Source organism: Vulpes vulpes, chromosome 7, assembly GCF_048418805.1.
Source record: "Vulpes vulpes isolate BD-2025 chromosome 7, VulVul3, whole genome shotgun sequence".
In the NCBI taxonomy this organism is placed as follows: Eukaryota; Metazoa; Chordata; class Mammalia; order Carnivora; family Canidae; genus Vulpes; species Vulpes vulpes.
In genome coordinates this window covers 83,272,466-83,300,394 of record NC_132786.1, presented here as the reverse complement: position 1 = coordinate 83,300,394, position 27,929 = coordinate 83,272,466, and the positions used below count along the sequence as shown (strand labels likewise).

At 38.7% G+C, this 27,929-nt stretch overlaps 2 protein-coding genes across 6 annotated transcripts; one reads left to right on the top strand and one right to left on the bottom strand.

The window, feature by feature from the left end:
* The first annotated feature begins 674 nt into the window (after nucleotides 1–674).
* On the top strand, nucleotides 675–18,055 carry LOC112923887 (calaxin-like). Its single transcript, XM_026003761.2, has 5 exons — nucleotides 675–856; nucleotides 9,988–10,143; nucleotides 13,019–13,123; nucleotides 15,678–15,829; nucleotides 17,834–18,055. The coding sequence occupies exons 1-5, from the start codon at nucleotides 799–801 to the stop codon at nucleotides 17,978–17,980; spliced, it is 618 nt and encodes a 205-aa protein (XP_025859546.1). The 5' UTR covers nucleotides 675–798; the 3' UTR covers nucleotides 17,981–18,055.
* An 89-nt stretch (nucleotides 18,056–18,144) lies between these two features.
* RBM48 (RNA binding motif protein 48) lies at nucleotides 18,145–27,899 on the bottom strand. Of its 5 annotated transcripts, none has more exons than XM_026003758.2 (5): nucleotides 27,723–27,866; nucleotides 26,338–26,528; nucleotides 24,167–24,312; nucleotides 22,087–22,655; nucleotides 18,145–18,946 (listed from the first exon to the last, which is right to left on the bottom strand). In XM_026003758.2, the coding sequence occupies exons 1-5, from the start codon at nucleotides 27,831–27,833 to the stop codon at nucleotides 18,782–18,784; spliced, it is 1,182 nt and encodes a 393-aa protein (XP_025859543.2). In that variant the 5' UTR covers nucleotides 27,834–27,866; the 3' UTR covers nucleotides 18,145–18,781. The 5 variants fall into 5 exon arrangements, with proteins under 5 accessions (XP_025859543.2, XP_025859545.2, XP_072620366.1 ...); XM_026003760.2 differs by having other exon boundaries at nucleotides 18,436–20,736; nucleotides 27,723–27,899; XM_072764265.1 differs by having other exon boundaries at nucleotides 18,436–20,736; nucleotides 27,511–27,854.
* Between the last annotated feature and the right edge of the window lie 30 nt (nucleotides 27,900–27,929).

Genomic DNA, 27,929 nt, shown 5'->3' with positions numbered 1-27,929 from the left:
CCAAGTATGGAACCCATCGCAGGGCTCAATCCCACAACCCCAAGATCATGACCTGAGGTGAAACCAATAGCTGGACACCCAACTGACTGAGCCACTCAGGTACCCATTAGTTAGAGTTTTTAAAGGAGGTTATAAACTTTGAAGGAGCTATTTATAGCCTGGAAAAAATGTTTTATTTCGGTATTAAAATAAAGCCTTGATAATCTTACTTAATTCTCAATTAGGTATTCATATAGGAAGGAAACATTTTCAACCATACAGTTTGTGCTAAGGAAAAATAAATGACAGTAATATGAAGTACCATCTAAAGTGGTGGTTAGGGATCCCTGGGTGGCACAGCGGTTTAGCGCCTGCCTTTGGCCCAGGGCGCGATCCTGGAGACCCAGGATCGAGTCCCACGTTGGGTTCCCGGTGCATGGAGCCTGCTTCTCCCTCTGCCTGTGCCTTTGCCTCTCTCTCTCTCTCTCTCTCTCTGTGTGTGACTATCATAAATAAATAAAAATTAAAAAAAAAAAAAAGTGGTGGTTATCCCTACAAAAACCATAAATGTTGGAATTGCTGTAGATATTTCAAATCACAATAACATTAATGAAATTACTGTGTTTATATTGGGTGGTAACAACCTTGCTGCATATTTTTCCAATCACTTGAGAACCTTCTGTGTTTGGTTGCTGGAATGTTGCCATGGTCACATTCTTTGGGCGTTGAGTAGTGAACTGTGGAATCAGTGGCAACCCAGGACACGCAGGGTGGAACTAGGGTGTCAGAATTCTGCAGTGTGTTGAAGCCACACTTAGCATGGACCAGAAGACTATGAAGAAACTGGTGGAATCCATCAGTAATACTGTCAAGAACTGTAAGTACTGATTAGACATCCAACACTGCCTGAACACCTTTATTCCATAAAATAGAAAAATTGACAGACCTATTGGACATTAACAAGTTCTTTGTAACTCCCAAAATAGAGTTCCTCTCATTTCTAATATTCTCGCCACTTAAAAAAATAAAAGCAATTTTCTCAAAGTCTAAGGACAATCTCAGGATTCTCAGTCAGGATTGCTTGTTGTCATACCCAAGAGACAAAGCAATTCCTTTTTAAGGTCAGGGCAAGGAACCCCCTCCCCCCCAAATCTGTTATATTAAATTTAATAGCACTTGCAATGTGCTATTTCTTCAACATCTAAAAGATCTTCTATAGCTGTCAATCCCCTGCCTCTATGGGGAGTTTTTGTGCCAGAAAACTCAGGGAACTGGTCAGAGTAAACCTTTAAAGTTTGAGTCTCATCATATTTCAGACTGTATCAGAATCAGTACTTGGTTGACAGATAATCCTTTAGCACTTATGCTGTCCTAGAAGTCCTTATATGACTCTTTCCACATACACAAATATGTTTTAGGACACCTGATTAAAATATTTTAAGTGTAGGGCTCGTGTAAGTTCACTTGTGATCTATTTTTTCTTACTCCAGTTGTAATTTAAGCAATGAGTTCCTCAGGCCCTTCTAAGGTCTGTTTTTCTAATCCTGCTGTTAGACAACCCTTAAAATTCATCTGGCAGGTGTAACCAATGTTGGATATAATATCTTCCGTTATTTGCTTTTTTCTTAACAGTATCTTGAGTTTTATGACATTCAAAAGGAAATTTTGCGGACTTTAAAAATCTAACTCCTCTCCCCATTCTGGAGAAACTGTTTTCATTAATGTCTGCTATCTAAATGTGTATTCAGTACCATAACATGTTATTTGAAAGCAATTTTCTGATGAAAGTCTCGGTTTTGAACACGTAATACTAGACTGATCCGTATTCCATATAGTCTCCTACAAAGAAGATACCTAACAATTATTTGAAAAGAGGAATGAGTTGCATTCCTTTCCAAAGCTTTGATGCTAAGTTAGAAACAAAAGTTCAGGCTATAGCTATTCACCAATGTAACCAGATTCCTATTTTACACGCCGATTACTAACAACTCATGTTTATTGGGCTCTTCATTGGGAAGTTGCTGTGCTAAATGGTTTGTGTTCATCTTCAATTCTCAGAACAAGCCCAGTGAGATAGGTGATATTTTCCATGTTTTCAAATGAGGAAACCCAAGTCTTAGATTGTCTAAAATTTCAGTGGACTTTTCTGGTGGGGGCAGGACTAGAACAGGTGATGTCAGAGCCTGCACTCAATCTTTATTTCTCAAATTATAGAGTCTTATGGTCATTTTGTATGTATACAACTTTTATGTATGTATGTATACAACTGTGCCATAGTAAGTACAGAATGAAAGTTGAATTTGGGGCAGCCCTGGTGGCGCAGCGGTTTAGTGCCGCCTGCAGCCCAGGGTGTGATCCTGGAGACCCGGGATCGAGTCCCACGTAGGGCTCCTTGAATGGAGCCTGCTTCTCCCTCTGCCTGTGTCTCTGCCTCTCACTCTCTGTGTGTCTCTCATAAATAAATAAATAAAATCTTAAAAAAAAAAAAAGTTGAATTTGGCTCAGTTCTTGGGTCCTTCAGTTGAGACAAGGGTAGACATTGGCCTCTCATGACTTTTTTTGTTGTTTGAAGATTTTTAAGTAATTTCTACACCTAACATGGGGCTTGAATTCACAACCCCGAGATCAAGAGTCAAATGCTTTACCAAGCTGAGCCAGCCAAGTCCTGGAATTTGGTTCTTCATAGGCATGGGGAGGGTTAACAATGAGTGCTGTGTTGGCCTCCTTTTCTCAGGAAGGAACTGTCTTGAGGCAGCTGGCTGGAATAAAATATGGAGCTAGAGCTGCATTGCCCGGTATAGTAACCACTAGCTATGTGTGGCTTTTTTTTTTTTTTTTTTTAATTTAGGTAATTTCTACACCCAAGATGGGGCTTGAACTCATGGCCCTGACATGAAGAGTCATTGCTCTAACCAACCAGCCAGGCGCCTCATTTTTTAAAGTATGTGTGTGGATATTTAAATGTAATTTTTTTATTTATTTATGATAGTCACAGAGAGAGAGAGGCAGAGACATAGGCAGAGGGAGGAGCAGGCTCCATGCACCAGGAGCCCAATGTGGGATTCGACTCCGGGTCTCCAGGATCACGCCCTGGGCCAAAGGCAGGCGCCAAACCGCTGCGCCACCCAGGGATCCCTATTTAAATGTAAATTAAAATTATTTTAAAAGAGGGGGGCACCTGGGTGGCTCAGTTGGTTAAGTGTCTGCCTGTGGTTCTGGTCATGATCTCAGGGTTCTGGGATCTAATCGAGACCCACATTGGGCTCCCTGCTCCCAGGGAGCCTGCTTCTCCCTCTCTGCCCCCTGCTCATGCTCTCTCTTGCTATCTCTCTCTCTCAAATCTTTTTAAATAAATAAATGTAAATGCAAATTAAAATTAACTAGAATTTTTAAAACATTTAATCTAGTGGGGGTGGAGGATCATTACATCAGGGCATAATTAATCATGGGTTGCAGCCTATGGATTGTCGCAGGGCCCCATGCTTAGTTTAATGCTGTGTCAACACAGACTGTGAGTGAAGGACCCATGTTTTCTTTGCTTTGGGCCCACAAATTCTATAGTTGATCTTGGCTCTTACTCATGGTATGGTGGGAGTATCTCCACCATTAGAATCACCCAAAGATTCATATTGAAAATGTAGATTCCTGGGTACCACCCTAAGTACATTTTAAAAATCAGCAAGTGGGGCCAAGCATCCAGATCATTCACTCCATGTACTCTTAAGACACACTGAAGTTTAAGAATTCCTTTTTTTTTTTTAAGTTTTTTTTTTAAGTTTAAGAGTTCCTAATCAAAATTGTCTTTTCCAAGTGAAACTTCATTTCTTTTTGTTCTTATACTTATGGGTTCAATCTTCTATTGTTCTAAATTTATACATTAAGTTGCATATTCACACATCCTTGGCAATCTGGTTTTGTGTGTATTTGTATTTAATTAAATCTTTGCTTTCTTGGGTCTCTGGAATTTGAAACCTAGCTAATTTATTGTCTTGGTTTTATTTCTCACATTGGTGGTTTTTTTCTCTTGAGCCTTCAAAATATTCAGAAACAATATACAGGAGTTTCAACTGCCTACTGCCTTTCCTAGTGCTTTAAGCCCAGGGAAATTGTACTTTTTTCTTTAGGATCTTGAATACTATTGCTAACTACATGGTGATGTCTTCCCTTAGAATTTATTTTTTTAATTTAAAATTCAATTAGTCAACACATATTACATTCTTAGTTTCATGAAACTTCAGTTCTGTAAGCGTAATAGCAATCCCAGCTTGACTGATGGCGAGTTAGGAATTGACCCAGTCTTCACACATATGTTGTTTAGCCATTTTTTTTACACTTAACGTAGAATAAAAGTTTTTTAAAGCTAAGTGAAGAATTTTATTTTTTTTTAAGTGAAGAATTTTAAAGCTTCCCAATAATTTCATATTGTTTGATTCAAGTGATTATTTTGGCATCAAGATGTTACTTTGGATTCTAACTCATCAGTATATTCCTTTACCTCTGCTATTTATAAGGGGCCATCATTTAGCAAACATTCATTTGAAAGCCTACTCTTGTGCTTGGCACTACTGGATACTGAGTAGATAATTCATGTAAGAATAAGAAATTTTTGTCGTATGCCTTGCTAAAATCCAAATACTTTGTAATCTGCATTTCTCTGATTCAGTAGGAGTGGTCCTACCAAAAGGAGGAAATAAGTTAAATCTAGTATGATTTATCCTTATGAATTCATGAGCCCCTGAGTGTTCATGAATTTCTAATACAATTGATTATCTCTTCTGGGACTTAGCCCAGGACCACCTATAAATCCAGTAGTCCAGTATTTGCCTTTCACTTTATTTGTGAGACATAACATGTGCCAGTATGTATGCATACGTAGGTTAGTATACAGACATATTTTCTAGCAATGTTTGCTGAGAGGGCTTAGAAATATTCTGCCCCCCTCATTATATATTGGGCTTAGAAATATTAATACCCCAGTAATAACAAGCACACCCAGTGCCTAGACCTTGGTGTCTAAATATCAATCTCCAATAAAAAAGAATGAGGATTCCTTGAAGAAATAGCTGCACAGAGTGTAAAGGAAAACGTATACTACACCTCTTTTTCTCTTTTACTCTGACATTACTACCACACCTACACTTCTGGTCTCCCAACCATATGGTTTTTTCCCCAGCAAGCAATTTTCTGTGACATTCCAGCAATTTCTTAATCCTGACACTCCCTGAGATGGCATAAGATCCCATAGGTTCAGTTCCACAAGACTCTCCTACTTCAGATGCCCATCACAAGTCTAAGTTGTTACCTTCATTTCTGAGTGACTATAAATTGGAGGTCCAACTAATTTCACCAAAGAGATGAAAAAGCCAATGGATTATGCTATGTGAAACATACAAGAAACCATTCAAAAGTTCCCAGTGTCCAAAATGAACAATTTGAGCAAGAAAATTAACAATTATTATAAAATGAGTGTATGTGACACACACACACCCCATACTGACATAAATAATTGAGTAAGTAAATGAGGAAACACCTCTTCCTTTCAGGAGAAGGAACTCCAAATAATAATATAGATACTCCTTCCCAAGAAGTGGAATTCATTTCACTTGAGCAGCTGGCTTCTAAAGAATAGATTGTGGAAAGGGAAAATGGTAACTAGAGTGGAGAATCCTGTAGACTAGCTTAACCAAGTGATCAAAGTTATCAACAGTTAACCTTGTTAATATGTATCCCCCTGACATGTGAGAAGAACAGCAACCTATCTCTAGTATCCTTCCCCAAAACCCCTAACTACAGTCTAATCGTGAGAAAAACTTAGGCAAACAACTGAGGAACATTATGCAAAATAAAAACTCAAGGTCACGAAAGACTGAAAACTCACAAATTGGAAGAGACATGACAACCAAGCATATCCCGGCTTGGATTCTGGAACCCGCCAATAAAGGACATTTGTGGGGAAAGTGTGGTAAAATCTATAGTTTAATAATAAAGTACCAATGTTAGTGTATTTGTTTTGACAAATGTACCATCGTTCTGTAAGGTGTTAACAAGGAAAGACAGTGAAGATTTTATGCAAACTCTCATCTTTGCTTCTCTTATGTAAATCTAAAATTATTCCAAAATAAGTAACACGGGCCAATCTCTAGTACCTCACCATTCTCATTACCTATGATCTCCCAAATATCATTAACAATGGTTCCTTGACATCATGAGTGAGGTCTTTAGATATAATGAAATGTGAGCTTACATGGATAAAACTCAGAAAAAGTTATTACCTGCTGAAGATTGTGCCTAAAACCCTTACTAGCTGTCTTGAATGACTTGTTAATATTTGACTCAGAGCAGCTCCTGACTCTTTTTTTTTTTTTTTTTTTTTTTAGCTCCTGACTCTTACAACATCCCTTTCCTCAGGGATCCATTTTCACATTGTTGGTGCTAACATTTCCACTCCAATGATAATTCTCTCCCTCAGAATTGAGCAGGAGTACTTTCAGGCGATCATTAACATACTCTGCACTCCTTATATTGCATCCACACCTGAGCTGCTTTGTTCTTCGTATTCCAAAGAAAAGAAGGAGAATACAACAAGTTTTTGTCCTCGGAGCTGCTGCATCCCCTTATGTGATCTAGCCTTGAAGTCAATATTGCTTCATTTCCACTGAGCTCTACTGGTTGAAACAGTCATACACACACACCCTGCCCCCTCCTAGTTTCAAGTAAAGGAGAGACCCCCATCTCTCAGGAATATCAAAGTCAGGAATCCCTGGGTGGTTCAGCAGTTTAGCATCTGCCTTCGGCCCCGGGCGTGATCCTGAAGACCCAGGATCGAGTCTCATGCCGGGCTCCCTGTATGGAGCCTGCTTCTCCCTCTGCCTGTGACTGCCTCTCTCTCTCTCTCTGCATCTTTCATGAATAAATAAATAAAGTCTTTAGAAAAAAAAAAAAAGGAATATCAAAGTCATTGTACAAAGAGCATGGGGGATGGATTGGGAAGACAGTGTTGTCATATCTGGACTCACCCATTCACAAGGTAGTTTGTTTTTTGTTTTTTTTTTTAAGATTTTGTTTATTCATGAGATACTCAGAGAGAGAGACGCAGAGAAACAGGCAGAGGGAGAAGCAGGCTCCATGCAGGAATCCCAATGTGGGACTCGATCCCGGGACTCTGGGATCATGTCCTGAGTCAAAGGCAGACGCTCAACCGCTGAGCCACCCAGGTGTCCCACAAGGTAGTTTCAACAATGTACTGCCAAAGTGATCTCCGTTAAGTGCAAATATGATCCTATTAACTTGCCAGCCAAAATGTTTCAGAAACTCCTCATTCTGCATAAAGTCAAATCTGCCACTTAGCTACACCAAACCATTTGCAGCTAACTCGGAACATACCTCAAAGCTGCCTCCTCTGGCAAATGCTTACCTTTGGCAGGTCTTAGCTCAAGTGACACCTCGGGACCTTTCTTAATTTCCTACTCCCTCCCCAGTTGATTATTCCTTTCTTTGGGTCATGGCCAAACACCATCAATCATAGTGCTTGTAATACCTTGTGGCACCTTTTTTTTTTTAAGATTTTATTTATTTATTCATGAGAGACACAGAGAGAGGCAGAGACACAGGCAGAGAGAGAAGCAGGCTCCACGCAGGGAGTCCGATGTGGGACCCGATCCCAGGACTCCAGGATCAGGCTAACCTCTGAGCCACCCAGGCATCCCCCCCCCCCTTTTTTTTTAAATCTTAGCCAAAGTATAACAACTTTGTGGGCAGGAAGCATGGTGTATTCATTGCCTGGTTCACAGGAGGCTCTTAATAAATGCTTTTTGGATGGATAAAAATGATCTTTATGTTGTATTTCAGGGCTTATAGTTATATTGTGGAGCCTGGAAATCTAATTTAGTTCATAAAACAGTAGGTACCTTTGTAATTGCTTATTCTTCAGATTTATCAGCCATTCCCCTAAGAACCAAATCATTCTGACCATTGTAGAAACCCTAATGTTGTAAACTGTGTATGTGCTATGTGTTATCATTGATTTCAATTGGGTGAGTTAAAATCATCTCAAAGATAGCGTCTAAAATATTTCTCCCTACTTTCCTTATAAAAAGAAAAAACGGGGGAAGGGGTGGAAGAGAAAAAATAGTAACCAGGTTTCCTTCCTAACTCTTCTGGTTCTTTCAAATAATCTATGATTCATAGAAATGGGCTTTTAGAAACTGAAGGAATCTCAAAGATCATCTAGGACAATACCCAGTTTTCATAGGTGAGGACTCTGAGCCATAAGGAAGCTTTATGACTCATCTAAGTCTGCTGTTCTAATTTAGAAACAGAAGTGGAATCTGGCACTTCAGTACCCCAGCCCCCCTAAATCTAATCCCTTAATTCTCGGTCCTGACAATGCATTAGAATCACCCATTCACTTCTTTCAAAATACCCTTTTCCTAAATCTAGAGTGAAATTCGGGTGTAAGAATATTGGAAATTTCTGTTAGAAAATTAGTCTCCAAGTCCTGATTTTCTCTAACATTCCAAGTCCCTTTCCACTTTCTGACCTCATCTCCACCTCCCTAACCAAAGCCCTATCACTCCAAGCCTGGCTTCTATGCTTCCAGTTTTCCCCTTCAATGTAATTTTGCCAGATGAATTTTCCTAACCACTTCTCAATCCATAGGGCCTAGAAGAATCAACAGAGCTCTTGTTTAAAAGCTAATTCCTGAGCCTGATGTTAGCGATTTTGACTTGGTAGGTCTGGGGCAAGACATGGGAATCTGGATTAAACAATGAAGAGGGGATTGATTCTCTCATACAGATGGTCCAGAAGTGGTCCATGAGAAACACTGCTTCAGTAAAATGCAGCTGACCCTTGAACGACCTGTAGGATACAAGCACCAACCCCACACAGTTGAAAATCCATGTTTGAGCTTTTAAAACCTTTACTGACAATAGCCTACTACTGACCTTAATTATAAAATCAATTAACATATTTCATACATTTTATGTATTATATACTGTAATCTTAAAGTAAGTTAAAGAAAAGAAAATATTATTAAGGAAATCATAAGAGAGGGATGCCTGCGTGGCTCAGTTCATTAAGCATCTGCCTTCAGCTCAGGTCGTATTCCTGGGTTCCTGGGATCAAATCCCACATTAGGCTCTCTGCTTCATGGGGAGCCTACTTCTCCCTCTGCCTCTCTCTCTGTGTCTCATGAGTAAATAAATAAAATTTAAAAAGTACTATTATTAAGAAGAAAATCATAAGAGAATGGGGCACTTGGGTGGCTCAATCGGTTCAGCCTCCAACTCTTGCTTTTAGCTCAGGTTGTGATATCCGGCACTGCTCTGGGGGTGAAGCCTGTTAAAGATTCTCTCCCTCTCCCTCTCCTCACTCCCCCCCTTTCCCCAAAATAAAGAAAATCATAAGAGAAAATACATTTACAGCCCTGCACTATGTTTTTTTTAAATCATCTTTAAGTGGATCTGCAGTTCAATTCTATGTGGTTAAAGTCAAGTATAAAGGATAATTTTCTCTGCCATTAGCCCATTCTCTTCAATCTTGTTTCATTTCTCCAGTTGTTGTGCTCCCAATAGAGCATGTCCAAACCCAACCACAATTCACTTCTTCCCTTTACCCATGTTTTCTCTCCCTGGAATTCTCTATTTTACTACCTCCAACACATTTCTTCCTGCATAAATAATATGCATCCTTCAAATCTCTGTTAAAAGTCTGCTCCCATGATAGTGACCCAACTCCTCTTTCCCACACTGATTTCTCTTTCTTTACATGTCTATAGTGGTGACTGCTATGTTACATGATTTTCCATTTACATGCTATCTTATGAGACTTCTAGGTGATGCCTGTTTTAATTGTGTAAGCCATTAAGTAACAAGTCATGTCATACTTTTTCATTGCTAGGGCATCTAGCACCATAGGAACAAAATAGCTGCTTAGTAAAATATTTTTTTATTAGATTGGAGTACTCACTAAGTCTAAGCTGTATATATTTGTATTTTTATTTTACAGTCAAAAAAAGTGAAGTAGAGTGTCTCATAAGACTTTTTCACAGCTTGGTGGAAAGAGCTAATGTAAGACTTAATAACTTTGGACTAGATCGTAATGCATTTCGAGCGATCCTGCACAGCGTATTTGGAATGACTGATGATATGCTAATGAATAGGGGTAAGAGTCTTAAGAAATTGAAATGGACCAAGCTGAGATGGCAATATATATGTGGTGTACATATTAATATGTGGCAAATATCTATTTGTAATGACAAAATTATATATGGCAAATTTTTATATATGTATGTGTGTTCAGTTGTCATCAAAGACTTTGAATTTTTTTAAAGTTTATTTATTTGGTGCAAGTTGAGGGAGGGGCAGAGGGCAGGGAGGGGGACAAGTGGACTCTGAGCTGAGCAGGAACCCATTCCTGAGCACAGAGTTCCTCTGGGGGCTGGGGAGCTGATCCCACACCTCCCAGATCATGTCCTGAGCCAAAAGTCGAGTTAGATGTTCAACCAACTGAGCCACCTAGGTGCCCCTTGAGTTTTTCTCTCTCTCTTTTTTTTTTTAAAGATTTTATTCATTTATTCATGATAGACAGAGAGAGAGAGAGAGAGAGGCAGAGAGAGAAGCAGGCTCCATGCAAGGAGCCCAACGCGGGACTCCAGGATCACGCCCTGAGCCGAAGGCAGGTGCCAAACCACTGAGCCACCCAGGGATCCCCCTTGAGTTTTTCCATGCCAAACTAGATGGACTTAATTCTGATAAGGCTGCCAATATAAAAGTTGATCTGATTGTGAGGATTTTTTAAAAATATTTTATTTATCTATTTATGAGAGAGAGAGAGAAAGAGAGAGAGGCAGAGACACAGGCAAAGGGAGAAGCAGGCTTCCCACAGGAGCCCATTGTGGGACCCAATCTCGGACCCCAGGATCATGCCCCAAGTCAAAGGCAGACACCCAACATCCCGTGAGGGATGCTGAGCCACCCAGGCATCCCGTGAGGATGGTTTTTAATCAAAACTCACTCAGAATGTTTTATCTCATAGCTGTACCATCTTGAGAAATAACCAGTAAGTAAGTTGCCAGTATTAGTTTTTTTTTTTTTTTAAGTTAAGCATATGACTTTTTACTCATGAAGTTTTTGGATTCATATGCTGTAGACATGTAAACTACTAAATGACTACTCTTTCCTCATAAAAATACTGTATTAGTATCAAAAATGATAATTACTCATTAAACTGAAAAAAGTAGAGGATCTTATATTTAAAATAGGAAATTAGGGGCACCTGGATGGCTCAGTGGTGGCGCGTCTGCCTTTGGCTCACGTCGTGGTCCCATGGTCCTGGTATTGAGTCCTGCTTGGGCTCCCTGAGAGGAGCCTGCTTCTCCCTCTGCCTGTGTCTCTGCCTCTGTCTCTCTCTGTCTCTCATGAATAAATAAATAAAATCTTTAAAAAAATAAAATAGGAAATTATCTAATGTGATCCAGTTTCACTAACAAATTTTTAGTGTTCAATTTGATGTTTTGACATAGGTATATACCTTGAAACCATAATCATAATAAAAATAATTAACATTACCCCTAAAAGAGTAACATTTTATCTTCTATATAATAATACCAAGATTTCATTGGTAATTTTAAAAATAATATGTTATTTTAGTAAATTATCTTTAGGTATTATACATACTGGGTTTTTTTTTAAAGATTTTTTATTTATTTATTCATAGGCACAGAGAGAGAGGGGCAGAGACACAGACAGAGGGAGAAGCAGGCTCTATGCAGGGAGCCTGATGTGGGACTCGATCCCAGGTCTCCAGGATCACAGCCCAGGCTGCAGGCGGCGCCAAACTGCTGCACCACCGGGGCTGCCCTATACATACTGTTTAGAACAGAATTTTGCCACTCTTTTCAAATGCATTTTATTTATATTATTACTATTTTATTGTTTAAATTTAATTTAATAAACATTTCAAAGATTTATTTATTCATGTGAGACACAGAGAAAGGCAGAGACACAGGCAGAGGGAGAAGCGGGCTCCCTGCAAGGAGCCTGAAGTGGGACTCAATCCCGAATCCCAGGATCACGCCCTGAGCCAAAGGCAGATGCTCACCCAGGCATCCCTATTATTACTATTTCTTAAAGTAATCTCTACATTTAACATGGAGTTTGAACTCATGACCCCCTCAAGATCAAAAGCCACATGCTCTACCAACTGAGCTAGCCAGGTGTCCCCTTTGCCACTCTTTTTATTTTTATTTATTTAAATGATTTGTTTATTTTAGAGACAGAGTGTGAGTAGGGGGAGGGACAGCAGGAGAGGGAGAGAGAATCTCAAGCAAACTCCCCAGTGAGCAGAGATCCAATGCAGGGCTGGATCCCAGGACCTGAGACCATGACTTGAGCCAAAATTAAGAGTTGGCTACTCAACAGACTGAGCCACCCAGGAACCCCTGCCACTCTTTTTAGTATAAATTACCATCACTTGATTAGCTCCATGTTGCTCTTCTTGGCTCATAGTAACTGTACAAAATATCACAAGTGAAGTTCATCATTGATCCTGGAGGAGAATTATTCCTTTTTTTCTATAAAAATCTGTGGGAAACATATTTCTAGTAATTTTGACTCTTGTAAGAAAGACTGTGCCAAAACCCTTTTTTCCCCTCAATTTGGGAGGAAAGGTTTTCAGTGTGTTTTTGTTGTTGTTTTGAGGAAGGTTTTGAAAATCTTTTGATATATACATACTTCTGAATTATAAAATAGCTGTGTGGTGCCTGGGTGGCTCAGTCAGTTAAGCATCTGCCTTCGGCTGAGCTCATGATCTCTCAGGGTCTCCTGATGGGGCCCTGCATCAGGCTCCCTGCTCAACGGGGAATCAGCTTCTCCCTCTGCCTCTCCCCCAACCCACTCATGCATGCTCTCTCTCTCTCTTTAAATAAATAAATAAATAAATAAATAAATAAATAAATAAATAAATAAATAAATAAAATATTAAAATAAAATAAAATAGTTGTAAATTACAATATGCTTCTATGATATTTTTCTTTCAGTATTTTTTGCATTTGACAAAGACAATGATAACTGCATAAATGCCAAAGAGTGGGTTAAAGGATTATCGGTGTTTCTTCGAGGGACTTTTGAAGAAAAGCTTAAGTGTAAGATTTCTTCTACATGTTATTACTGACAGTAATATGCATTGTCAATTTTGTATTTAGTGAATGCTTAAACATTTTTTAAAAATATAAAATCCATGTTCTCTACAGCAACTATTTCAAAAATAGTTCATGACAGCTTTATAAAAACATCAAAACATGAAATGGGTGGCCTGTTTCATGGGAGAGTCCCTAGACCCAGGGTCCTCAAACATTTTCTTCACTGGTTCTGCAATGCCTAAATGTCACCATGACCACTCTTTGGCTTAAGGCCAAGAGTGAAGACCAGCAAGTTAAGGTCAGGGCTTGAGCTCAACTGCAATCAGCCAGCAAGGCCATGATTTTGTGGCTGCCTCTGGGCTCTGCTGAAAATGGGCCTTGATACAGGCCAGTGCATAAGTCACAGTGAGGCCATTCCTGTCTCTTAATCAAAGAAAATAACTGGGAGTGATTGACGCAAAACAAGATGAAACACACATTAACTATCAGACACCAATACGCTAGTGTTGGAATTTGCATAAATTGCTAAGTTTTTGGTGGATGTAAATTGTTGTGGCAATACATGATTAAAGCATCACACTATCAAAGAATTTTCCTTCTCTAATCCCTCTTTCTAAAAAGGTCTCATAGACATTTCAGGATATGTTAACGGGAAAAATACTACTTCTCAAGGTTGTGCTTTATGTATGCTCTGGATCAAAGAGACTCAACAAAAAGACACAGCTGATCTGATTATCTGGAATTTTATACCTGGTTCTACTCTTTTGCAAAAACATTTAAGTAGAATACAAAGTTTGGAAGAGCTCCTGCTCTATTGTATTTTTGGTACCTGAGTAGGGTCATCTGTGGCATGAATGAATGGATGGAAGTCATGGAAGACACTCTCCAGGGAGAGAGAGATCATTTTGGATAGTGCAGATAGGCAAACCCTCAGGGAATGACAAACTCACTACCCAAATATATTGAAAAATGTTGTCAGTGATGTGATGAAGTTTATACTTAGTTTTTGTACTCTATGTAAGAAGAGAATCATAATATTGAGGTACACACACACATGCATGTATGTGTACATGTGTATATATGTATTGAATGACCATAAGTTTAAATATTTATCTTCAGAGGTGCCTGGCTGGCTTAGTCAGTAAAACATGCAACTCGATCTTTGGGTTGTGAGTTTGAATCCCACATCAGATGTAGAATTTACTTAAAAAATATTTTTATATATCTCCTTTATTGTAGTTTCATCACACTTTTTTGAAGTCTATAAAAGTCTTCTTTTATTTGTGATCCAAGAAGTCATTCTACAACAGGAGATGCTCAGTTCTGGGTCACATAATACATATAGACTAATAACCACAATATAATGTGATTACTTAGAAATCTATGTATTTTCAAAATACTACATGGGAGTGTTGAGAAAGTTCTTTCCAGTGGGATCTGGTGGATCAGAAGACATTTTCAAAGAATAACTAGCCTTTCAGTTGGTTCTTAGTAAATCTTGAGCAGAAAGAAACTAGAAAGAAGACCATGCTAGGTATTAGGAACGGTATGAATAAAGGCATGGATGTTTGATTATGTTGAGTTGGGAAAAACTGATGTCGAGACATGAGGCTAATAAGGTAAGTTGAATGTATTTATCATTAAGGTTGAATCTTACTAAGGAAAAGACATCAGTTTCCTCTCCCCAACACTCTCTAGAGGATAGTTGTGAATCAACTATAATAAATAACGAAAAATTAGATAGAGGCAGGGGAGTTTCTTAGGAGATTGTTGAAGTTATCTAGGAAATAACAGTGGGGACAGAGAAGAGGAAAAAGACTATTAATATTTACAAGTTGGAATTGATGGTATCTCTTTGAATACAGAAGGTATTATTTGTTTATAGTTTCAAGTACCTAAATTAAACTCCTTGATTTCAAAGTATTCCAGAAATAAGAAGTCACCAACTAAGATAATGTAATATATTTATTTCCAGTCCTTTGCCTATTTTTAAAGTGGGTTGGTTTTGTTTGTTTTGCTATTGAGTTGTAGGAGTTCTTTATATCTTTTGGATATTAACACCTTATCTGATTTGCAAGTATTTTTTCCCATTCCATAGGCTGTCTTTTCATTTGTTGATGGTTTTCTTTTCTGTACATAAACTTTTTAGTTTGATGTATTCCCATTTTTTTGTGTGTGTCTTTTATTTATTTATTTATTTTTGGCCCGCTTGTTTTTTATTTTGTTGCTTGTGCTTTTGGTGTTAGAGCCATGAAATCATTCCCATGTCAAGGAGCCTTGTTCCTATATTCTTTTCTGAGATTTTCATGGTTTCAAGTTTCATAATATTTTTAAACTCTCAATTTCAAAATCCACATCCCAAGGGATATTTAATCTTGTGGAAGGAAGTATAATAAAGAGTACTTTATTTTAAAATCTATCATATGGACCAATAATTGTAGGTTGTAGAAGTTGTTTTTATCTTTTTAAAAACTAGGTATTGAAATAACTAAGGAGAAGACTAGTGATATTTTAACTATTCTTACCCAAGTCTTTAAATTTCTTGTGCTTTGGACAGTCTGTTTTGAAGTTTACTATTTGAACGGTGATGGTTACATTTCTCAAGAAGAGATATTTGACATGTTGAAGAACAGTCTGCACCAACAGTCATCTGAGGAAGAGACTGATGAAGGAATAAAAGAGTTGGTAGATATAACACTGAAGAAAATGGTACAAATGAAAACCTAGAACTTATTATTATCCAATCAAGCAGATGTTGGAGAAAGCTAGACACATAAATGATTTATTTCACTCTATAATTTTTTTAAAGATTTTATTTATTTATTCATGAGACAGAGAGAGAGAGAGAAAGAGAAAGAGAGAGGCAGAGACACAGGCAGAGGGAGAAGCAGGCTCCATGCAGGGAGCCCGACATGGGACTCTATCCTGGGACTCCAGGATCACGCCCTGGGCCGAAGGAGGCGCTAAACCGCTGAGCCACCTGGGCTGCCCTCTATAATTATAGTTACCTTTATGAGGGCAGGAAATTCTTTGTTCTCTGCTCTATTCATTGCCTAGAACAGTGCCTAGCTGATAGTGGATGTTCAATGAATACTTATGATATGACTGGGTGATTAAATGAATCACTGCACAAAATGAATGTTAACTAGTTTAAATTATTTTACTATCAGTAAAACCTCATTAATGTGTGGGTGGTAGTGCAGCAAATGCTTCTAAAATTGGATGCTACTCTAATCTGTCTTCATGACCCTACCCCTCCAACCCATCTAAACACCATTATAACAAAATAACAATATTAAAATAGTTGTCCCTTATAGAGTACTTACTATATGCCAGGCCCTTCACAGAACATTAATACATGAACTCATTTTAATCTCACAACAACCCCATGTTGTAGAAATTACTATCTTTATTTTATAGATGAGAAAGCTAAGTAGTTTTACCCAAGGCACACTAGAAAATGGGGTGCAGAATTCTTTCAATGAAACCAATAGTACCACTTTCTAATGGACATAAGGATTTTCCTTTTCTTGCTATGACCCTATCCTGGATATCAGTGAAAATTTATGACTCTAGGGCAGCCTGGACTCTGCTTACCTCCATTACTCTGCAGATCAGGAAGGAAATAGGTGATGAGGGCTGCTGAGTCTAACATTTAGCTAACACAAACTCCAGGGTATCTTCTTCCATTAAAAATACTCACTAGGGACACCTGAGTGGCTCAGCAGTTGAGCGTCCGCCTTTGGCTCAGGGTGTGATCTGAGTCCAGAGATCGAGTCCCGCACCGGGCTCTTTGCATGGAGTCTGCTTCTCCTCCCTCTTGCTATGTATCTGCCTGTCTTTGTGTGTCTCTCATAAATAAATAAAATCTTTAAAAAAAAAAAAAAAACCTATTTAAAGAAATACTCACTAGCTCCTGCTTAGGGCTGAAGGTCAACTTCTTGAGAGATAGTATTTCCCAGGACTAAACCCACTCCCTTCTTTTTGGAAAGGAAATATTATGGACTGAGGTGTCTTAGTTTGCTTGGACGGCTATAAGAAAATACCAGACTGGGTGACTTAAAACAGGAATTTATCTCTCAAATTCCTGAGACTGGGGGGGCATCTATCTGGCTAGCTCAGTTGGTAGAACGTGCAAATCTTGATCTCAAAGTTTTAAGCTCAAGCTCCACATTGGGTGTAGAGATTGTTTTAAATATTTTATCATACCCTGGGCCGAAGGCAGGTGCTAAACCACTGAACTAACCTGGCATCCCTAAAGATTGCTTTAAAAAAAAAAAATCCTGCAACTGGAATGTCCAAGATAAGGTGCCCGTCAATTCTCTTCCATGGTGAGGGTTCTCTTCTTGGCTTGCAGACAGCCACCACTTCAGTGTGTCCTCACATGGCAGAAAGGACTCTGGTCTTGCTCCACGTATAAGGACAGTTACGTCACAGGGGCTCCACCTTCAAGACAGCTAAATCTAATTGCCTCCCAAAGACCCCACTTCCAAAATCATCATACTGGGGGGCTTTAAGATGTGAATTTGATGGCAGGAGAGACACATTCAGCCCATAATACCAGGTATTCCAAATAGAATTACAGGTATCAAGTAGCCCTGATAAATAAGTACCTTTTGATTTATGAAGTAGGGCCCACTAAAGTGTACTTGGCAAAGTTTTCCAGGCAAAATTAAAACCTATCATTTATCAAGATATCATCTTCCTCTCTAGGATTATGACAATGATGGCAAGATATCTTTTGCAGACTTTGAAAAAGCAGTAAAAAAAGATAAACTTTTGTTGGAAGTGTTTGGACCATGTTTACCAGAAGCAAAGGTAGAGTGCCAACAGCTCAAATTGGTTAAGGGAACATTTTAAGGAAACAGTAAGTAATACTTGCTGGACAACTCACCTCTGTAGGGGCTTTGGACCAATGCGGACATTCAGACAACCACAAGGGTCTCGGCTCCATCCTCATGTTTTGGGGCCCAACAATAGTGACTGTTTATTATATTCAATAGACTTTTTGAGCTTGTAACTTCTTTAGCCATGCACAATTCCTGATTTATTGCAGGTTAATGTTATCTTCCCAAGGAAAACTAGGACATATTGGCTTGCTTAAGGAATAGAACACTGAACAGTATACTCAGCAGGTACCAACCATAAAATGCTAGGACAAAACTTGTTCTCTTTCAACCCAAATGTTGTCAAACAATGAGAATAATTTTCAAAAACCTTGGACACATTTGAAGTACTTTATAGTATCTATGTTCATGGTTTTTCATGTATGAATTTGACCAAAGTTTTCTGAGCCAGAAGAGCCAGCCTAATAATTGATTTGACACATTAATATTTTAATTCTTGATCAACTGCTTTGCGAACCTACAGAAACTTTTTATTCTCTGTAGTAGTTTGGATGGCGATTTTGTGCATGAACTTGCATGTTAAGCTCTCCTGAGTTATCTCAGCTTGTTTCTCTAACTTGTCTGAGTGTAGCTTATTCCCACATTCTGATTCTGCCTGTAAATTTTTAGCAAAATGCAATGTATGAAAGGAAGAATGGGGGTTCTGTTGGAACACCAACAGTTCTTCAGTTGCTCCCAGAATTCAGTAGCCCAGCTATCAAGGGCCTTGCTGTGCACAAGCAGCTACCTAGTAACTTGTGAGAAATGGAGAATCTCAGGGCACACCCCAAACCAAATGACTCAATCTTTTCTCTGTCTCTTTCTTCTGATGCTTGACACAGCAAAGGTTCTTCTTTCTCTCTCTCATTGTGGTCAAATATAGTGCATGTTGGTGGGGATGGGGAGGCACGAGAGCTAGCCTCCAGTCACTGAAAAGATCCTGAAAAAAACAGAAATCCATTCAATAATACAGAACTCACGGAGTAGCTCCTCCCTTTAAGAATTTAAATTCTTGGGGGCAGCCTGGGTGGCTCGGCGGTTTAGCGCCACCTGCAGTCCAGGGCGTGATCCTGGAGACCCGGGATCGAGTCCCACGTGGGGCTCCCTGCATGGAGCCAGCTTCTCCCTCTGCCTGTGTCTCTGCCTCTGTCTCTCATGAATAAATAAATTAAATTTTTAAAAAAAGAATTTAAATTCTCCCTTAGAATTTTTAATTGTGATAAAATAGATCTAATACAAACTACCCTCTTAACCAATTATAAACATACAATTCAGTAATGTTAGGTATACTATGTTGTACAATCTCCAGAACTCTGTTTTTATCTTGTAAAACTGAAACTCTATACCTGTGAACAATTCTGCATTCCTATAATCCACCAGTTTCTGGCCACTACTATCATAATTTGCATTTTAATAAGACCCTGAGGTCAAGATTTATAATATCTTAACATCTGAGAAGTGTGTTCTAGACAGTAACTTGCTCTTTCCAATTCTATGCTTGGGTCTCTAATGTGTCTTTTACCTGGGAATTCAGCAAAGAAAAATCTCTAATTACCTTACAAGGAAGTAAGGCCAAACCCCTTGCCTAAAACTTCTTTTAATACCATCTACCACTTGGAGCCATCCCAGCAAATTTCAATCAGTAGGTCATAACTGATGAACTTTCTTAACTGGTATATTCAAAATCAATTCATTAGGCAAGGTATAGAGAAAAAAGAACAGACCACCATTTGATATGGGCCTTCTCAAGTTATTTTTATCACTTAAAAAAAAGGGGGGGGGGGCGGGAAGAGTGAACATAATTATTCCAAATTCCAATTATGTGGTTCCCTGACAGGAAAAACAACGTGGGTATGCTAAGGGGAGTGGTTAGTATTTTCTAATAGTTTGTTCTAATAGTTTACCTTTTTTTACTTTACAGAATTGTATTGATTTTGAAGCCCTGGCATTCAGACACATCCTGACTTCTAGTTTTTGAATGTGAATTACTCAATACTTGTATTAAAATCAGAAGCAGATCCTGACTGCCTATCTTTACTTGCATTGTAAAGTTTTTATCTTTGCTTCACTTCATTTACCTATAATTACTGCAATGTGAGAATAAGAACAGTTTCTGTAATATTAAGTATGATCAAAATAACACCTATAAGTAATGATAAACGAATTTTACTTTTTAAGTTAGCCAACAAGGCAAATCTTAAGGCAAATCCTGTGAATAAGCCTTTTACAACCCTCTTTTCTCTTGCTTCCTCAACCACAGAAGTTGAAAACCTAAAAAAAAAAAAAAAAAGAAAGAAAGAAAGAAAAGAAAAAAGAAAACCTGAACATTTATTTACCATGCCAGACCTCCCCAGTTAGGAACAGCCATGAGCCCAGTTCTAGCTAGTAAGATGTAACCAGAATCACTGGGTGGAGTTCCTGGAAAAGTTGTTTTCTTTTATTAAGGAATATATTTGGCTGGCATGTATTTTGTCCATGATAAACTAATTTTAAAAGATGAAATTTTATTAAATAAGTAGGTTAAATGATATTATAAAGAGGAATGCATTAGAAAATTCCAGCAGTACAACCTCTTCAAGAATTAAAATGACAGGCTAAAAATAATAAATAGTCCCTCAGGAAACATAATTTGCTGCTGGCAATCTATATTCTTCTTCTTTGTTTTAATGGACGACTTGAATGCACATCTTCCAGCTTGTCTTCTGGAGGTTTTGGCACAGATGAAATTACCTAGTTTAAAAAGAAAGAACCACCAACATTTATTCCTTATAGCACAGGAATAAATAAACTAATAGAAGAGGTAGGATCTACATCTAGTAGTTCAAATCTTGCCATCACATTGGAGGCAGAGTGAGTCCAATTTCAGGGTATAGCCTACAGAGCAAAGTTTTCTGTCCAAACACTGATGGGAGTAAAATTTCTAAAGCCATTTAACAAGAAAAAAAATTTGAAGGGAGAAAAATAAATATGTACTCTTCTATAACAATCCTTTATTATTAGCATCTGTAGTAAGTTGTGTTTAAGCATTTCTCATTTTTGTTGTTCTGCTGTCTCCTTTTTAGGAATTGAACCTAACAACTTTTTTCTTGAAAATACAGTCTGCTCTGGCTGAGAGCGCTATGCATCTCTATCTATGCCTCAGTTCAGCTGTATTTGAAGGAAGGAAGGGGGCCAGCACAAACTAAAAATTTTAAAAAGAGGCTTAAGCATGGAAACTGCCTTTATAGATTTTTGTTATTATAAAATAGGAGCTCATCCTTAATGAGATAGTAATTTTCAGGTAAAAAAAAAAATACACATAAACTAAGCCACCTCAGACTCCCTTAATCACTCTGTAAAATATACATACAATTACACAAAAAGCACTCTCTGAACCTCAGAGTTAAAGTTTAAGAGAATGGTCTTTCTCCCTCAGCTTGATTTCTACAAGGTTTGCCCCATAAAAAAGGTATCTTTCAAAAGCTAATTCAAATGTTAGCTTTCTTTTATTTGTGCTTGGGAAATGTAAAATGATTACATAAATAATATGTAAAGAAATTACTACCTAAGTAGTACAATCGAGCTGTATTCTATTTAAGGAGCTGACATTTTGAAATGCAGACCGTAGTGGCTAGTCTTTAGAAATCTCATCTTTTTCTATGGCTATCTTTATCAAAGAAGAAAAAAGCATTTTAATTTGATGTAATTAGTAATAACTTGAAAGAGATAAGTTGTAGTAATTTTCCTTCAACACAACAGTTCTGTACTTTGGCTCATAATAGAACCAACCGGGGAGCTTTAAAAAGGGAGGACCTGGGCTCACTTCTCACAGACCAACTTCACTGACTGAAACCACTGCTTTTATAGTTTAGAGCTAGAATGATATGAAATACATTGTTTAAAGCAAGGATTAATGACATCAAAGCACATACATTTCTGTTAGTCAAATTCAGTTAATTCAACAGAACTGTAGAAAAACACATAAAAAAACTGAAAATGAAAAAAATTAATGACAATACTTTAGCTGCCACAAATCTCGATTTAGCTGTTAGTCCTATGACCAGATGGTCTCTTAAAATAGTTTTTTAAAAATGATCTTACCTCTTGAAGTTTATTCCGAATTAAATTTGCTGTGGTATTCAACGAGTCGTCATGCATGTCCACTTTAGGTATGTCTGGTAACAGAGGCCCAATCATAACCTCATTACTACTTGTGCTTGTTTCAAGAAAAGTTCCAATTTTACGATCATCTTCTCTTCTTCTTTTCCGCTCCTGCAGTTGTGTTGTCCTAGGCATAAATCTCTCAACTGCCTCTGAAGAAGTAATAGCCTTTTGTGCACCAGAGAAGGCCAATGAATTTTTTAAAGGTTTCATCTGTATCTTCTGCAAAGAGTCATTGTGCATACAATGCTCCATTGTTTTAGCATGGTTTCTACTGTCCTGAGAGAAGTTGGATGCTTTACCCATATGTTCCCCTGACGAACATGTACATTTTGGGGAAAAATAACATAAAGGCAATTCACAAGAATAAGGAAGACAAGGGTCTGAGTTGCCAGCAGAAGTATTCACAGTGACTGCACGAAATCCAGATGTCCCTGAATGGAAGTTCTGTCTGAAATCTTTTGTGTCTTTAAGCTCTGTAACTGGTTTCTTCTTTGTTATGTAATGATCTTCACATTACAATTTAAAAGGTGAGATAAGAGGAAAAAGAAATGTTTTACTGTTTTCATCATTCAGAAAAGTATAATTTTAAAAACAAACATTACTTTAAATGTTAACAATGGTACCCTGAATAATTTATTTCTTAAGCAGGCAATACCTTGTATTTAAAAGCTAAAAAGGATAAAGAATATACTAGTGTCAAGTGTCATTCTTTCTTTGCTCCCCATCTTCCTGGTTTCCACTCCTCCATAAGTAATCCCAATTCTTTCTTATTTATCTGTCCAGCTAGGTCTTACTTTTCCTTCTCCCACCAACTTCTCTTTTTCCATAATATCCATTTCTTTGTTCCTTTGCATTTTCCACCTAACTGTAGATCTCAGAGATCTTAAAGATTTTTTCTTGGTCATTACATAGAATGCTTCTTTCTTCACAGCTTCAGAGGAGTCTACTGTATGAATGTATCATGCTGCTTAGTTTGTGTTTAATTTTTAAAGGAGGCAGTATGCTGGACCCATATTTTGTAATTTTATTTGCCACACAACCATAAAGTTTTCCAAGAACTATTCACATATCCCATGGGTTAAAGTTCAGGGTCTACTAATGACCATGGGCTCTCAACAGTTCTCTTGCCAAATTTTCAAATAAGTCTTCCAAGAGTCTTCCCTCCTTACTTCTCTTCACTTCTGCCACAGGCCACTTCCCTAGTCATAAACTCCTCATATTCAATAACTGTGTGGATACTGACTTGGTCTTTCAACTGAAGGGTGGAAAACTGGTCATCTGAGCCTCCAGGACTATTCAGATTTCAGACCACACACATTATTTTAGTCCAATTCTGAGTCCTCTGTTCCTACAATCCTTGTACCAAATCCCATGAGACCCTATTCCAGGCACCTGGAATTTATGTCTAGGGAAACTCAGTGGGGCATATGGCGTATCTGGCCAGCTACTGGTCAAAAGTGGGACTTTTTCACATGTAATAGTTTTAGATTGGGAGTAGGTAACTAGTCTGCAAATCATAATTGTTTCTCACTGTCTTTATGTCAAGCCTTAATTCCTCAGCATGGGACAGACACAAGGCACTTCATGATTCAGTTCCTGTCCTCTTTTCTACTCTTATTTCTAGGAGCAGCCCATTTTCTACTCTTATTTCTAGGAGCAGCCCATGTTGTGGTTGCCCTGTACTACTTGTAGTTCCTTCATACACATGATGCCTACTTATTCCTCTGCTCTTTAAACATGCTACCTGGCTTACCTTTCCATCTCCCCTTCTGAGTAATGTCTACTTGTCCTTCAAAACTCAGCCATCTCTTTCATCCTGTAGGACTCTTTTCACAAACTAACACCTTTCCCTTTCCAGCCCAGATTACTTGAGAGTGCTGCACAGAATCCTGCAGTTTATAGTTAATGAATATTGTGATTTTTTATCTCTCTTCCCACTAGACTGGGAGGCTCTATGATGATATACCTCGCAGAGTGCCTGACACATAAAAGATGTTTAGTACCTGGCTTTACAAACCTTTATTTTTAGTAGTTCTTGCTATATAAGCCTTCCTCTCCTGTAATTTTTTTCTAGTTTCTTCAACTGTTTCAAATTCTGGAGCATAGCATACATGAAGCAATCCACCAAAGAAACTCTGTTCATCCATTTTTCTCTTGGCTGTCCTAAACAGAAATATGTGATAGCATGTTTTATTAATCTTGACCTACTTAGGATGAAAGCTGAAATAGTATACAATGCATTGATCTAAAAGTCCAGGTTTTGCTAGGTGTACACACATCCTATGGTTTGGGAGTTAAGATGTTCTACTTGTGTATGGTATTGACTCTACTGATCTAGTGCATACTCTTCAAGCCTTTCATCCCCTCGCTCTATACTACTAACAGATTTTGAGCTAAGTCATCCACACATAACCAGACTCCCTTTAACCAACTTAGGAGCCAATAGTTAACTTGAGGTACACAATCTGTGGTCACGAAATAGAGATTTCTCTGTGTTAAATGTCCCTTAAGAGTTAGCTCATACCCAATTTAGCCTTTTCAGCACAATGGATTCACAAATAAAAATAATATTGTAATTGTAAAATCTTCAATAATTGAATAAATATTGAATATATAAGCAATGAGAAAGTTACATGACGATATTCAACAAATACTTATCAAACATATGTAACTGATTAAGCATTATACTACAATAAATATTTAAGTACTTGTGTGTCCAGGGATGATAAAAATACTTATTGAGATTTTATCACACACCAGGCAGTGCCCTAAGTGCTTCACCTGAATTAAGATTTCATAAAACCCTATGAGGACCTAAGGAGGCCTCAGGAGATTTATAATTTAGCCATGCTCACACTAGTTTGTGGAGCTATGATTCAAATTGAGATGCTGAACTCCACAACCTACCGTATTATGTGCTGTGGGAGATGCAAAAACTCTAGAAAATATGCTTCCCTAACTATGAGGGGAAGTTGGTTAGGGGAAGTGAGATTACATAAGGGAGCAAACTGAGAACAATACATAACCCTATAAAAATCAAGTGCTTTTGTGGCAGACTGCAAGTGCTATTTGGAGTACGGAAAGACAATGTGAATGGTGGGGCACCTGACTGGCTAAGTCGGTAGACCATGTGATACTTGATCTTGGTGCTGTAAGTTTGAGCATGTTGGGGATACAGTAATTAAAATCTTAAAAAAAAAAAAAAGAGAGAGAGAGAGAGAGAGAAAGGAAGTATGAATGGTAATAGCCAAAGGATGGATATTGGAGCAAATTAGTGACAAGAATGGGGTAAACATAAAACTAGATGAGGCATTTCACCCTTATTGAAGCAAAGAATTTATGCAGAAGGCAGGAAAAGACTGAGTCAATTCACATAGGTGCATAACATTAAGAACTTCAATAGCGGACAGCCCAGGTAGCTCAGGGGCTGGAGACCAGGATTGAGTCCCATGTCCGGCTCCCTGCATGGAGCCTGCTTCTCCCTCTGCCTTTATCTCTGCCCCTCTCTCTCTGTGTGTGTCTCTCATGAATAAATAAATAAAATCCTTAAAAAAAAAAAAATCCCAGCAGGTTTAAAAAAAAAAAAAAAAACTTCAATAGATAATGTTTACTGCATTCTCAACAGGAGGCACTGTTTCACCCCTTTACGTGGATTATTTCATACCATCCTCACACAACCCTCAAAGTAGGTACTTTTACCATACAGATTTCAGAGACTAGAAAAAAACAGGCTTGTTGAGGTTAAATGACTTGTCCAAAGTCACGATGTTAGTAAGCAGTGAAGTTCGAAAACTTATCCAAACCCATTTTGTAATCTACTATATATGACTGAAGATTGTTAAGCAAGGTAATGACATTTAAGACTGGAGTTAAGATAGGGCAGCCCAGGTGGCTCAGCGGTTTAGCACCTGCCTTCAGCCCAGGGCGTGATCCTAGAGACCTGGGATCAAGTCCCATGTCCGGCTCCCTGCAAGGAGCCTGCTACTCCCTCTGCCTGCGTCTCTGCCTCTCTCTCTGTGTCTCTCGTGAATAAATGGGTAAAATCTTAAAAAGAAAAAAAAAGACTGGAGTAAGATTAAAATAATACAGCGTTACTCAGTAATTCAGGTATGAACGAGGGACAACTGGGACCAATGTGATAGCAATGGGAATGGCGGAAATGAAACTTAAGCTTAACTTGCACATTACCTTGCACTTTGTAAATTCATAAATTTAATAAGATAAACTTCCGTAAAGTCTTCTGCTGGGTATTCATCTAAAGCGTTATACTGTTCAATTGCACCATATAGAGCAAATCGCTCAACTAATTCCTTCATTGCTCCCACCGCAGGAACTCCTTGAATTAACAAGTACCGAGATTCCAAATTGATTGTATATACCTAAAAGAAATGCAGACACATAAAAATGTATTTTCCACATATTAGTGAACCCATGTGATACCTGTCTTTCTCTGATTGACTTATTTCACCAAATAACATAATACTCTCCAGTTCACTAATACATGGAATATAAGAAACAGCGCAGAGGATCGTAGTTAAGGCAGGGAAAACTGAACGGGAAGTCATCAGACAGGGAGAAACACCAAGAGAGACTCTTAACTCTAGGAAACAAACTGAGGGGATCCCTGGGTGGTGCAGCGGTTTGGCGCCTGCCTTTGGCCCAGGGCGCGATCCTGGAGACCCGGGATCGAATCCCACGTCAGGCTCCCGGTGCATGGAGCCTGCTTCTCCCTCTGCCTGTGTCTCTGCCTCTCTATCTCTCTGTGACTATCATAAATAAATAAAAATTAAAAAAAAAAAAAGAAACAAACTGAGGGTTGCTGGAGGGGAGGTGGGTGGGGATGGGGTAATTCCATGATGGGTACTAAGGAGGGCACATGATGTTATGAGCACTCGGTGGTGTACCTAACTGATAAACTATTGAACACCTGCATCTGAAACTGTGTACTATACGTTGGCTAACTGAATTTAAATTAAAAAATGTATTTTCCAAATAAGCCTAAGACACATCTTCTGTTTAAAAAAAAAAAAAGAAAAAAAGCTCTGGGGATTAAAGAGTACATTTACAATGATGAGCACTAAATAACGTACAGAGGTGCTGAATTATCATATAGTACACCTGAAACTAATATAACGCTGTAGGTTAACTATACTAGAATTAAAATTAAAAAAAAAAAAAACCTTAAAGCCCTGAAAAGAAGAAACATTCTGTTCAGCCGGTCTGCAGAAAAAATAAAGAATAAATTCACCCCTCCGTGTCAGGGCCTCTAATTAAAACACAGACTATCTTCAATGGACATATTTTCCGGAACTTGGCTCAGGAGAAGTTAACTAGAGAGAGAACGATTCACTGAGCGCTTACCACGTAAGCACGGAAGATACAAAGACTAAAGCAGAGCCCAGTCCCTGCGGAGCTGACGTTCTAGCAGGTAGCCGAGGAGTTCGTGAGAACGTCCGGAAACTGAGCGCCGGCCTCTCGTCCCACCTCCGATGCCTGGTGGGCAGGCCCGCAGCCCCTCAAGCCTTCATCTATCACGCCGTGAGGACAGCGAGTGAAAACCCAAGTCACTTTACCTTGACAGCGCGAGGCCGCCGCCCCTCCCGATACTTGGCCCGCGTGTCGCACACAGCCCTCTGGACGTGGTGATCGAATACGCCCCCGACCTCCCCGCCACTCGACGCCATCTTGCCTACTTGGCTCCGGCCAAAACGACAACATCTGCCGGGCCGCCCTCCCGCTCACCCAATGACGGAGGAGAATGGGCCAAGGCGTGCCTGGAT

Bases quoted from the DNA above. Each gene is read 5' to 3' on its own strand.
- RBM48 (XM_026003758.2), bottom strand. From the start codon at position 27,833: ATGGCGTCGAGTGGCGGGGAGGTCGGGGGCGTATTCGATCACCACGTC. The intron at 24,313-26,337 runs GTAATGTGCAAG...ATTTCTGTTTAG, and splicing joins ATGAATTTACAAAGTGCAAG to GACAGCCAAGAGAAAAATGG. The intron at 18,947-22,086 runs GTAAGATCATTT...TGTTTTTTTCAG, and splicing joins TTCGGAATAAACTTCAAGAG to GATCTTTTCAGTGACTGGAG.
- LOC112923887 (XM_026003761.2), top strand. From the start codon at position 799: ATGGACCAGAAGACTATGAAGAAACTGGTGGAATCCATCAGTAATACT. The intron at 857-9,987 runs GTAAGTACTGAT...TTTATTTTACAG, and splicing joins CAGTAATACTGTCAAGAACT to TCAAAAAAAGTGAAGTAGAG. The intron at 15,830-17,833 runs GTACAAATGAAA...CTTCCTCTCTAG, and splicing joins ATATAACACTGAAGAAAATG to GATTATGACAATGATGGCAA.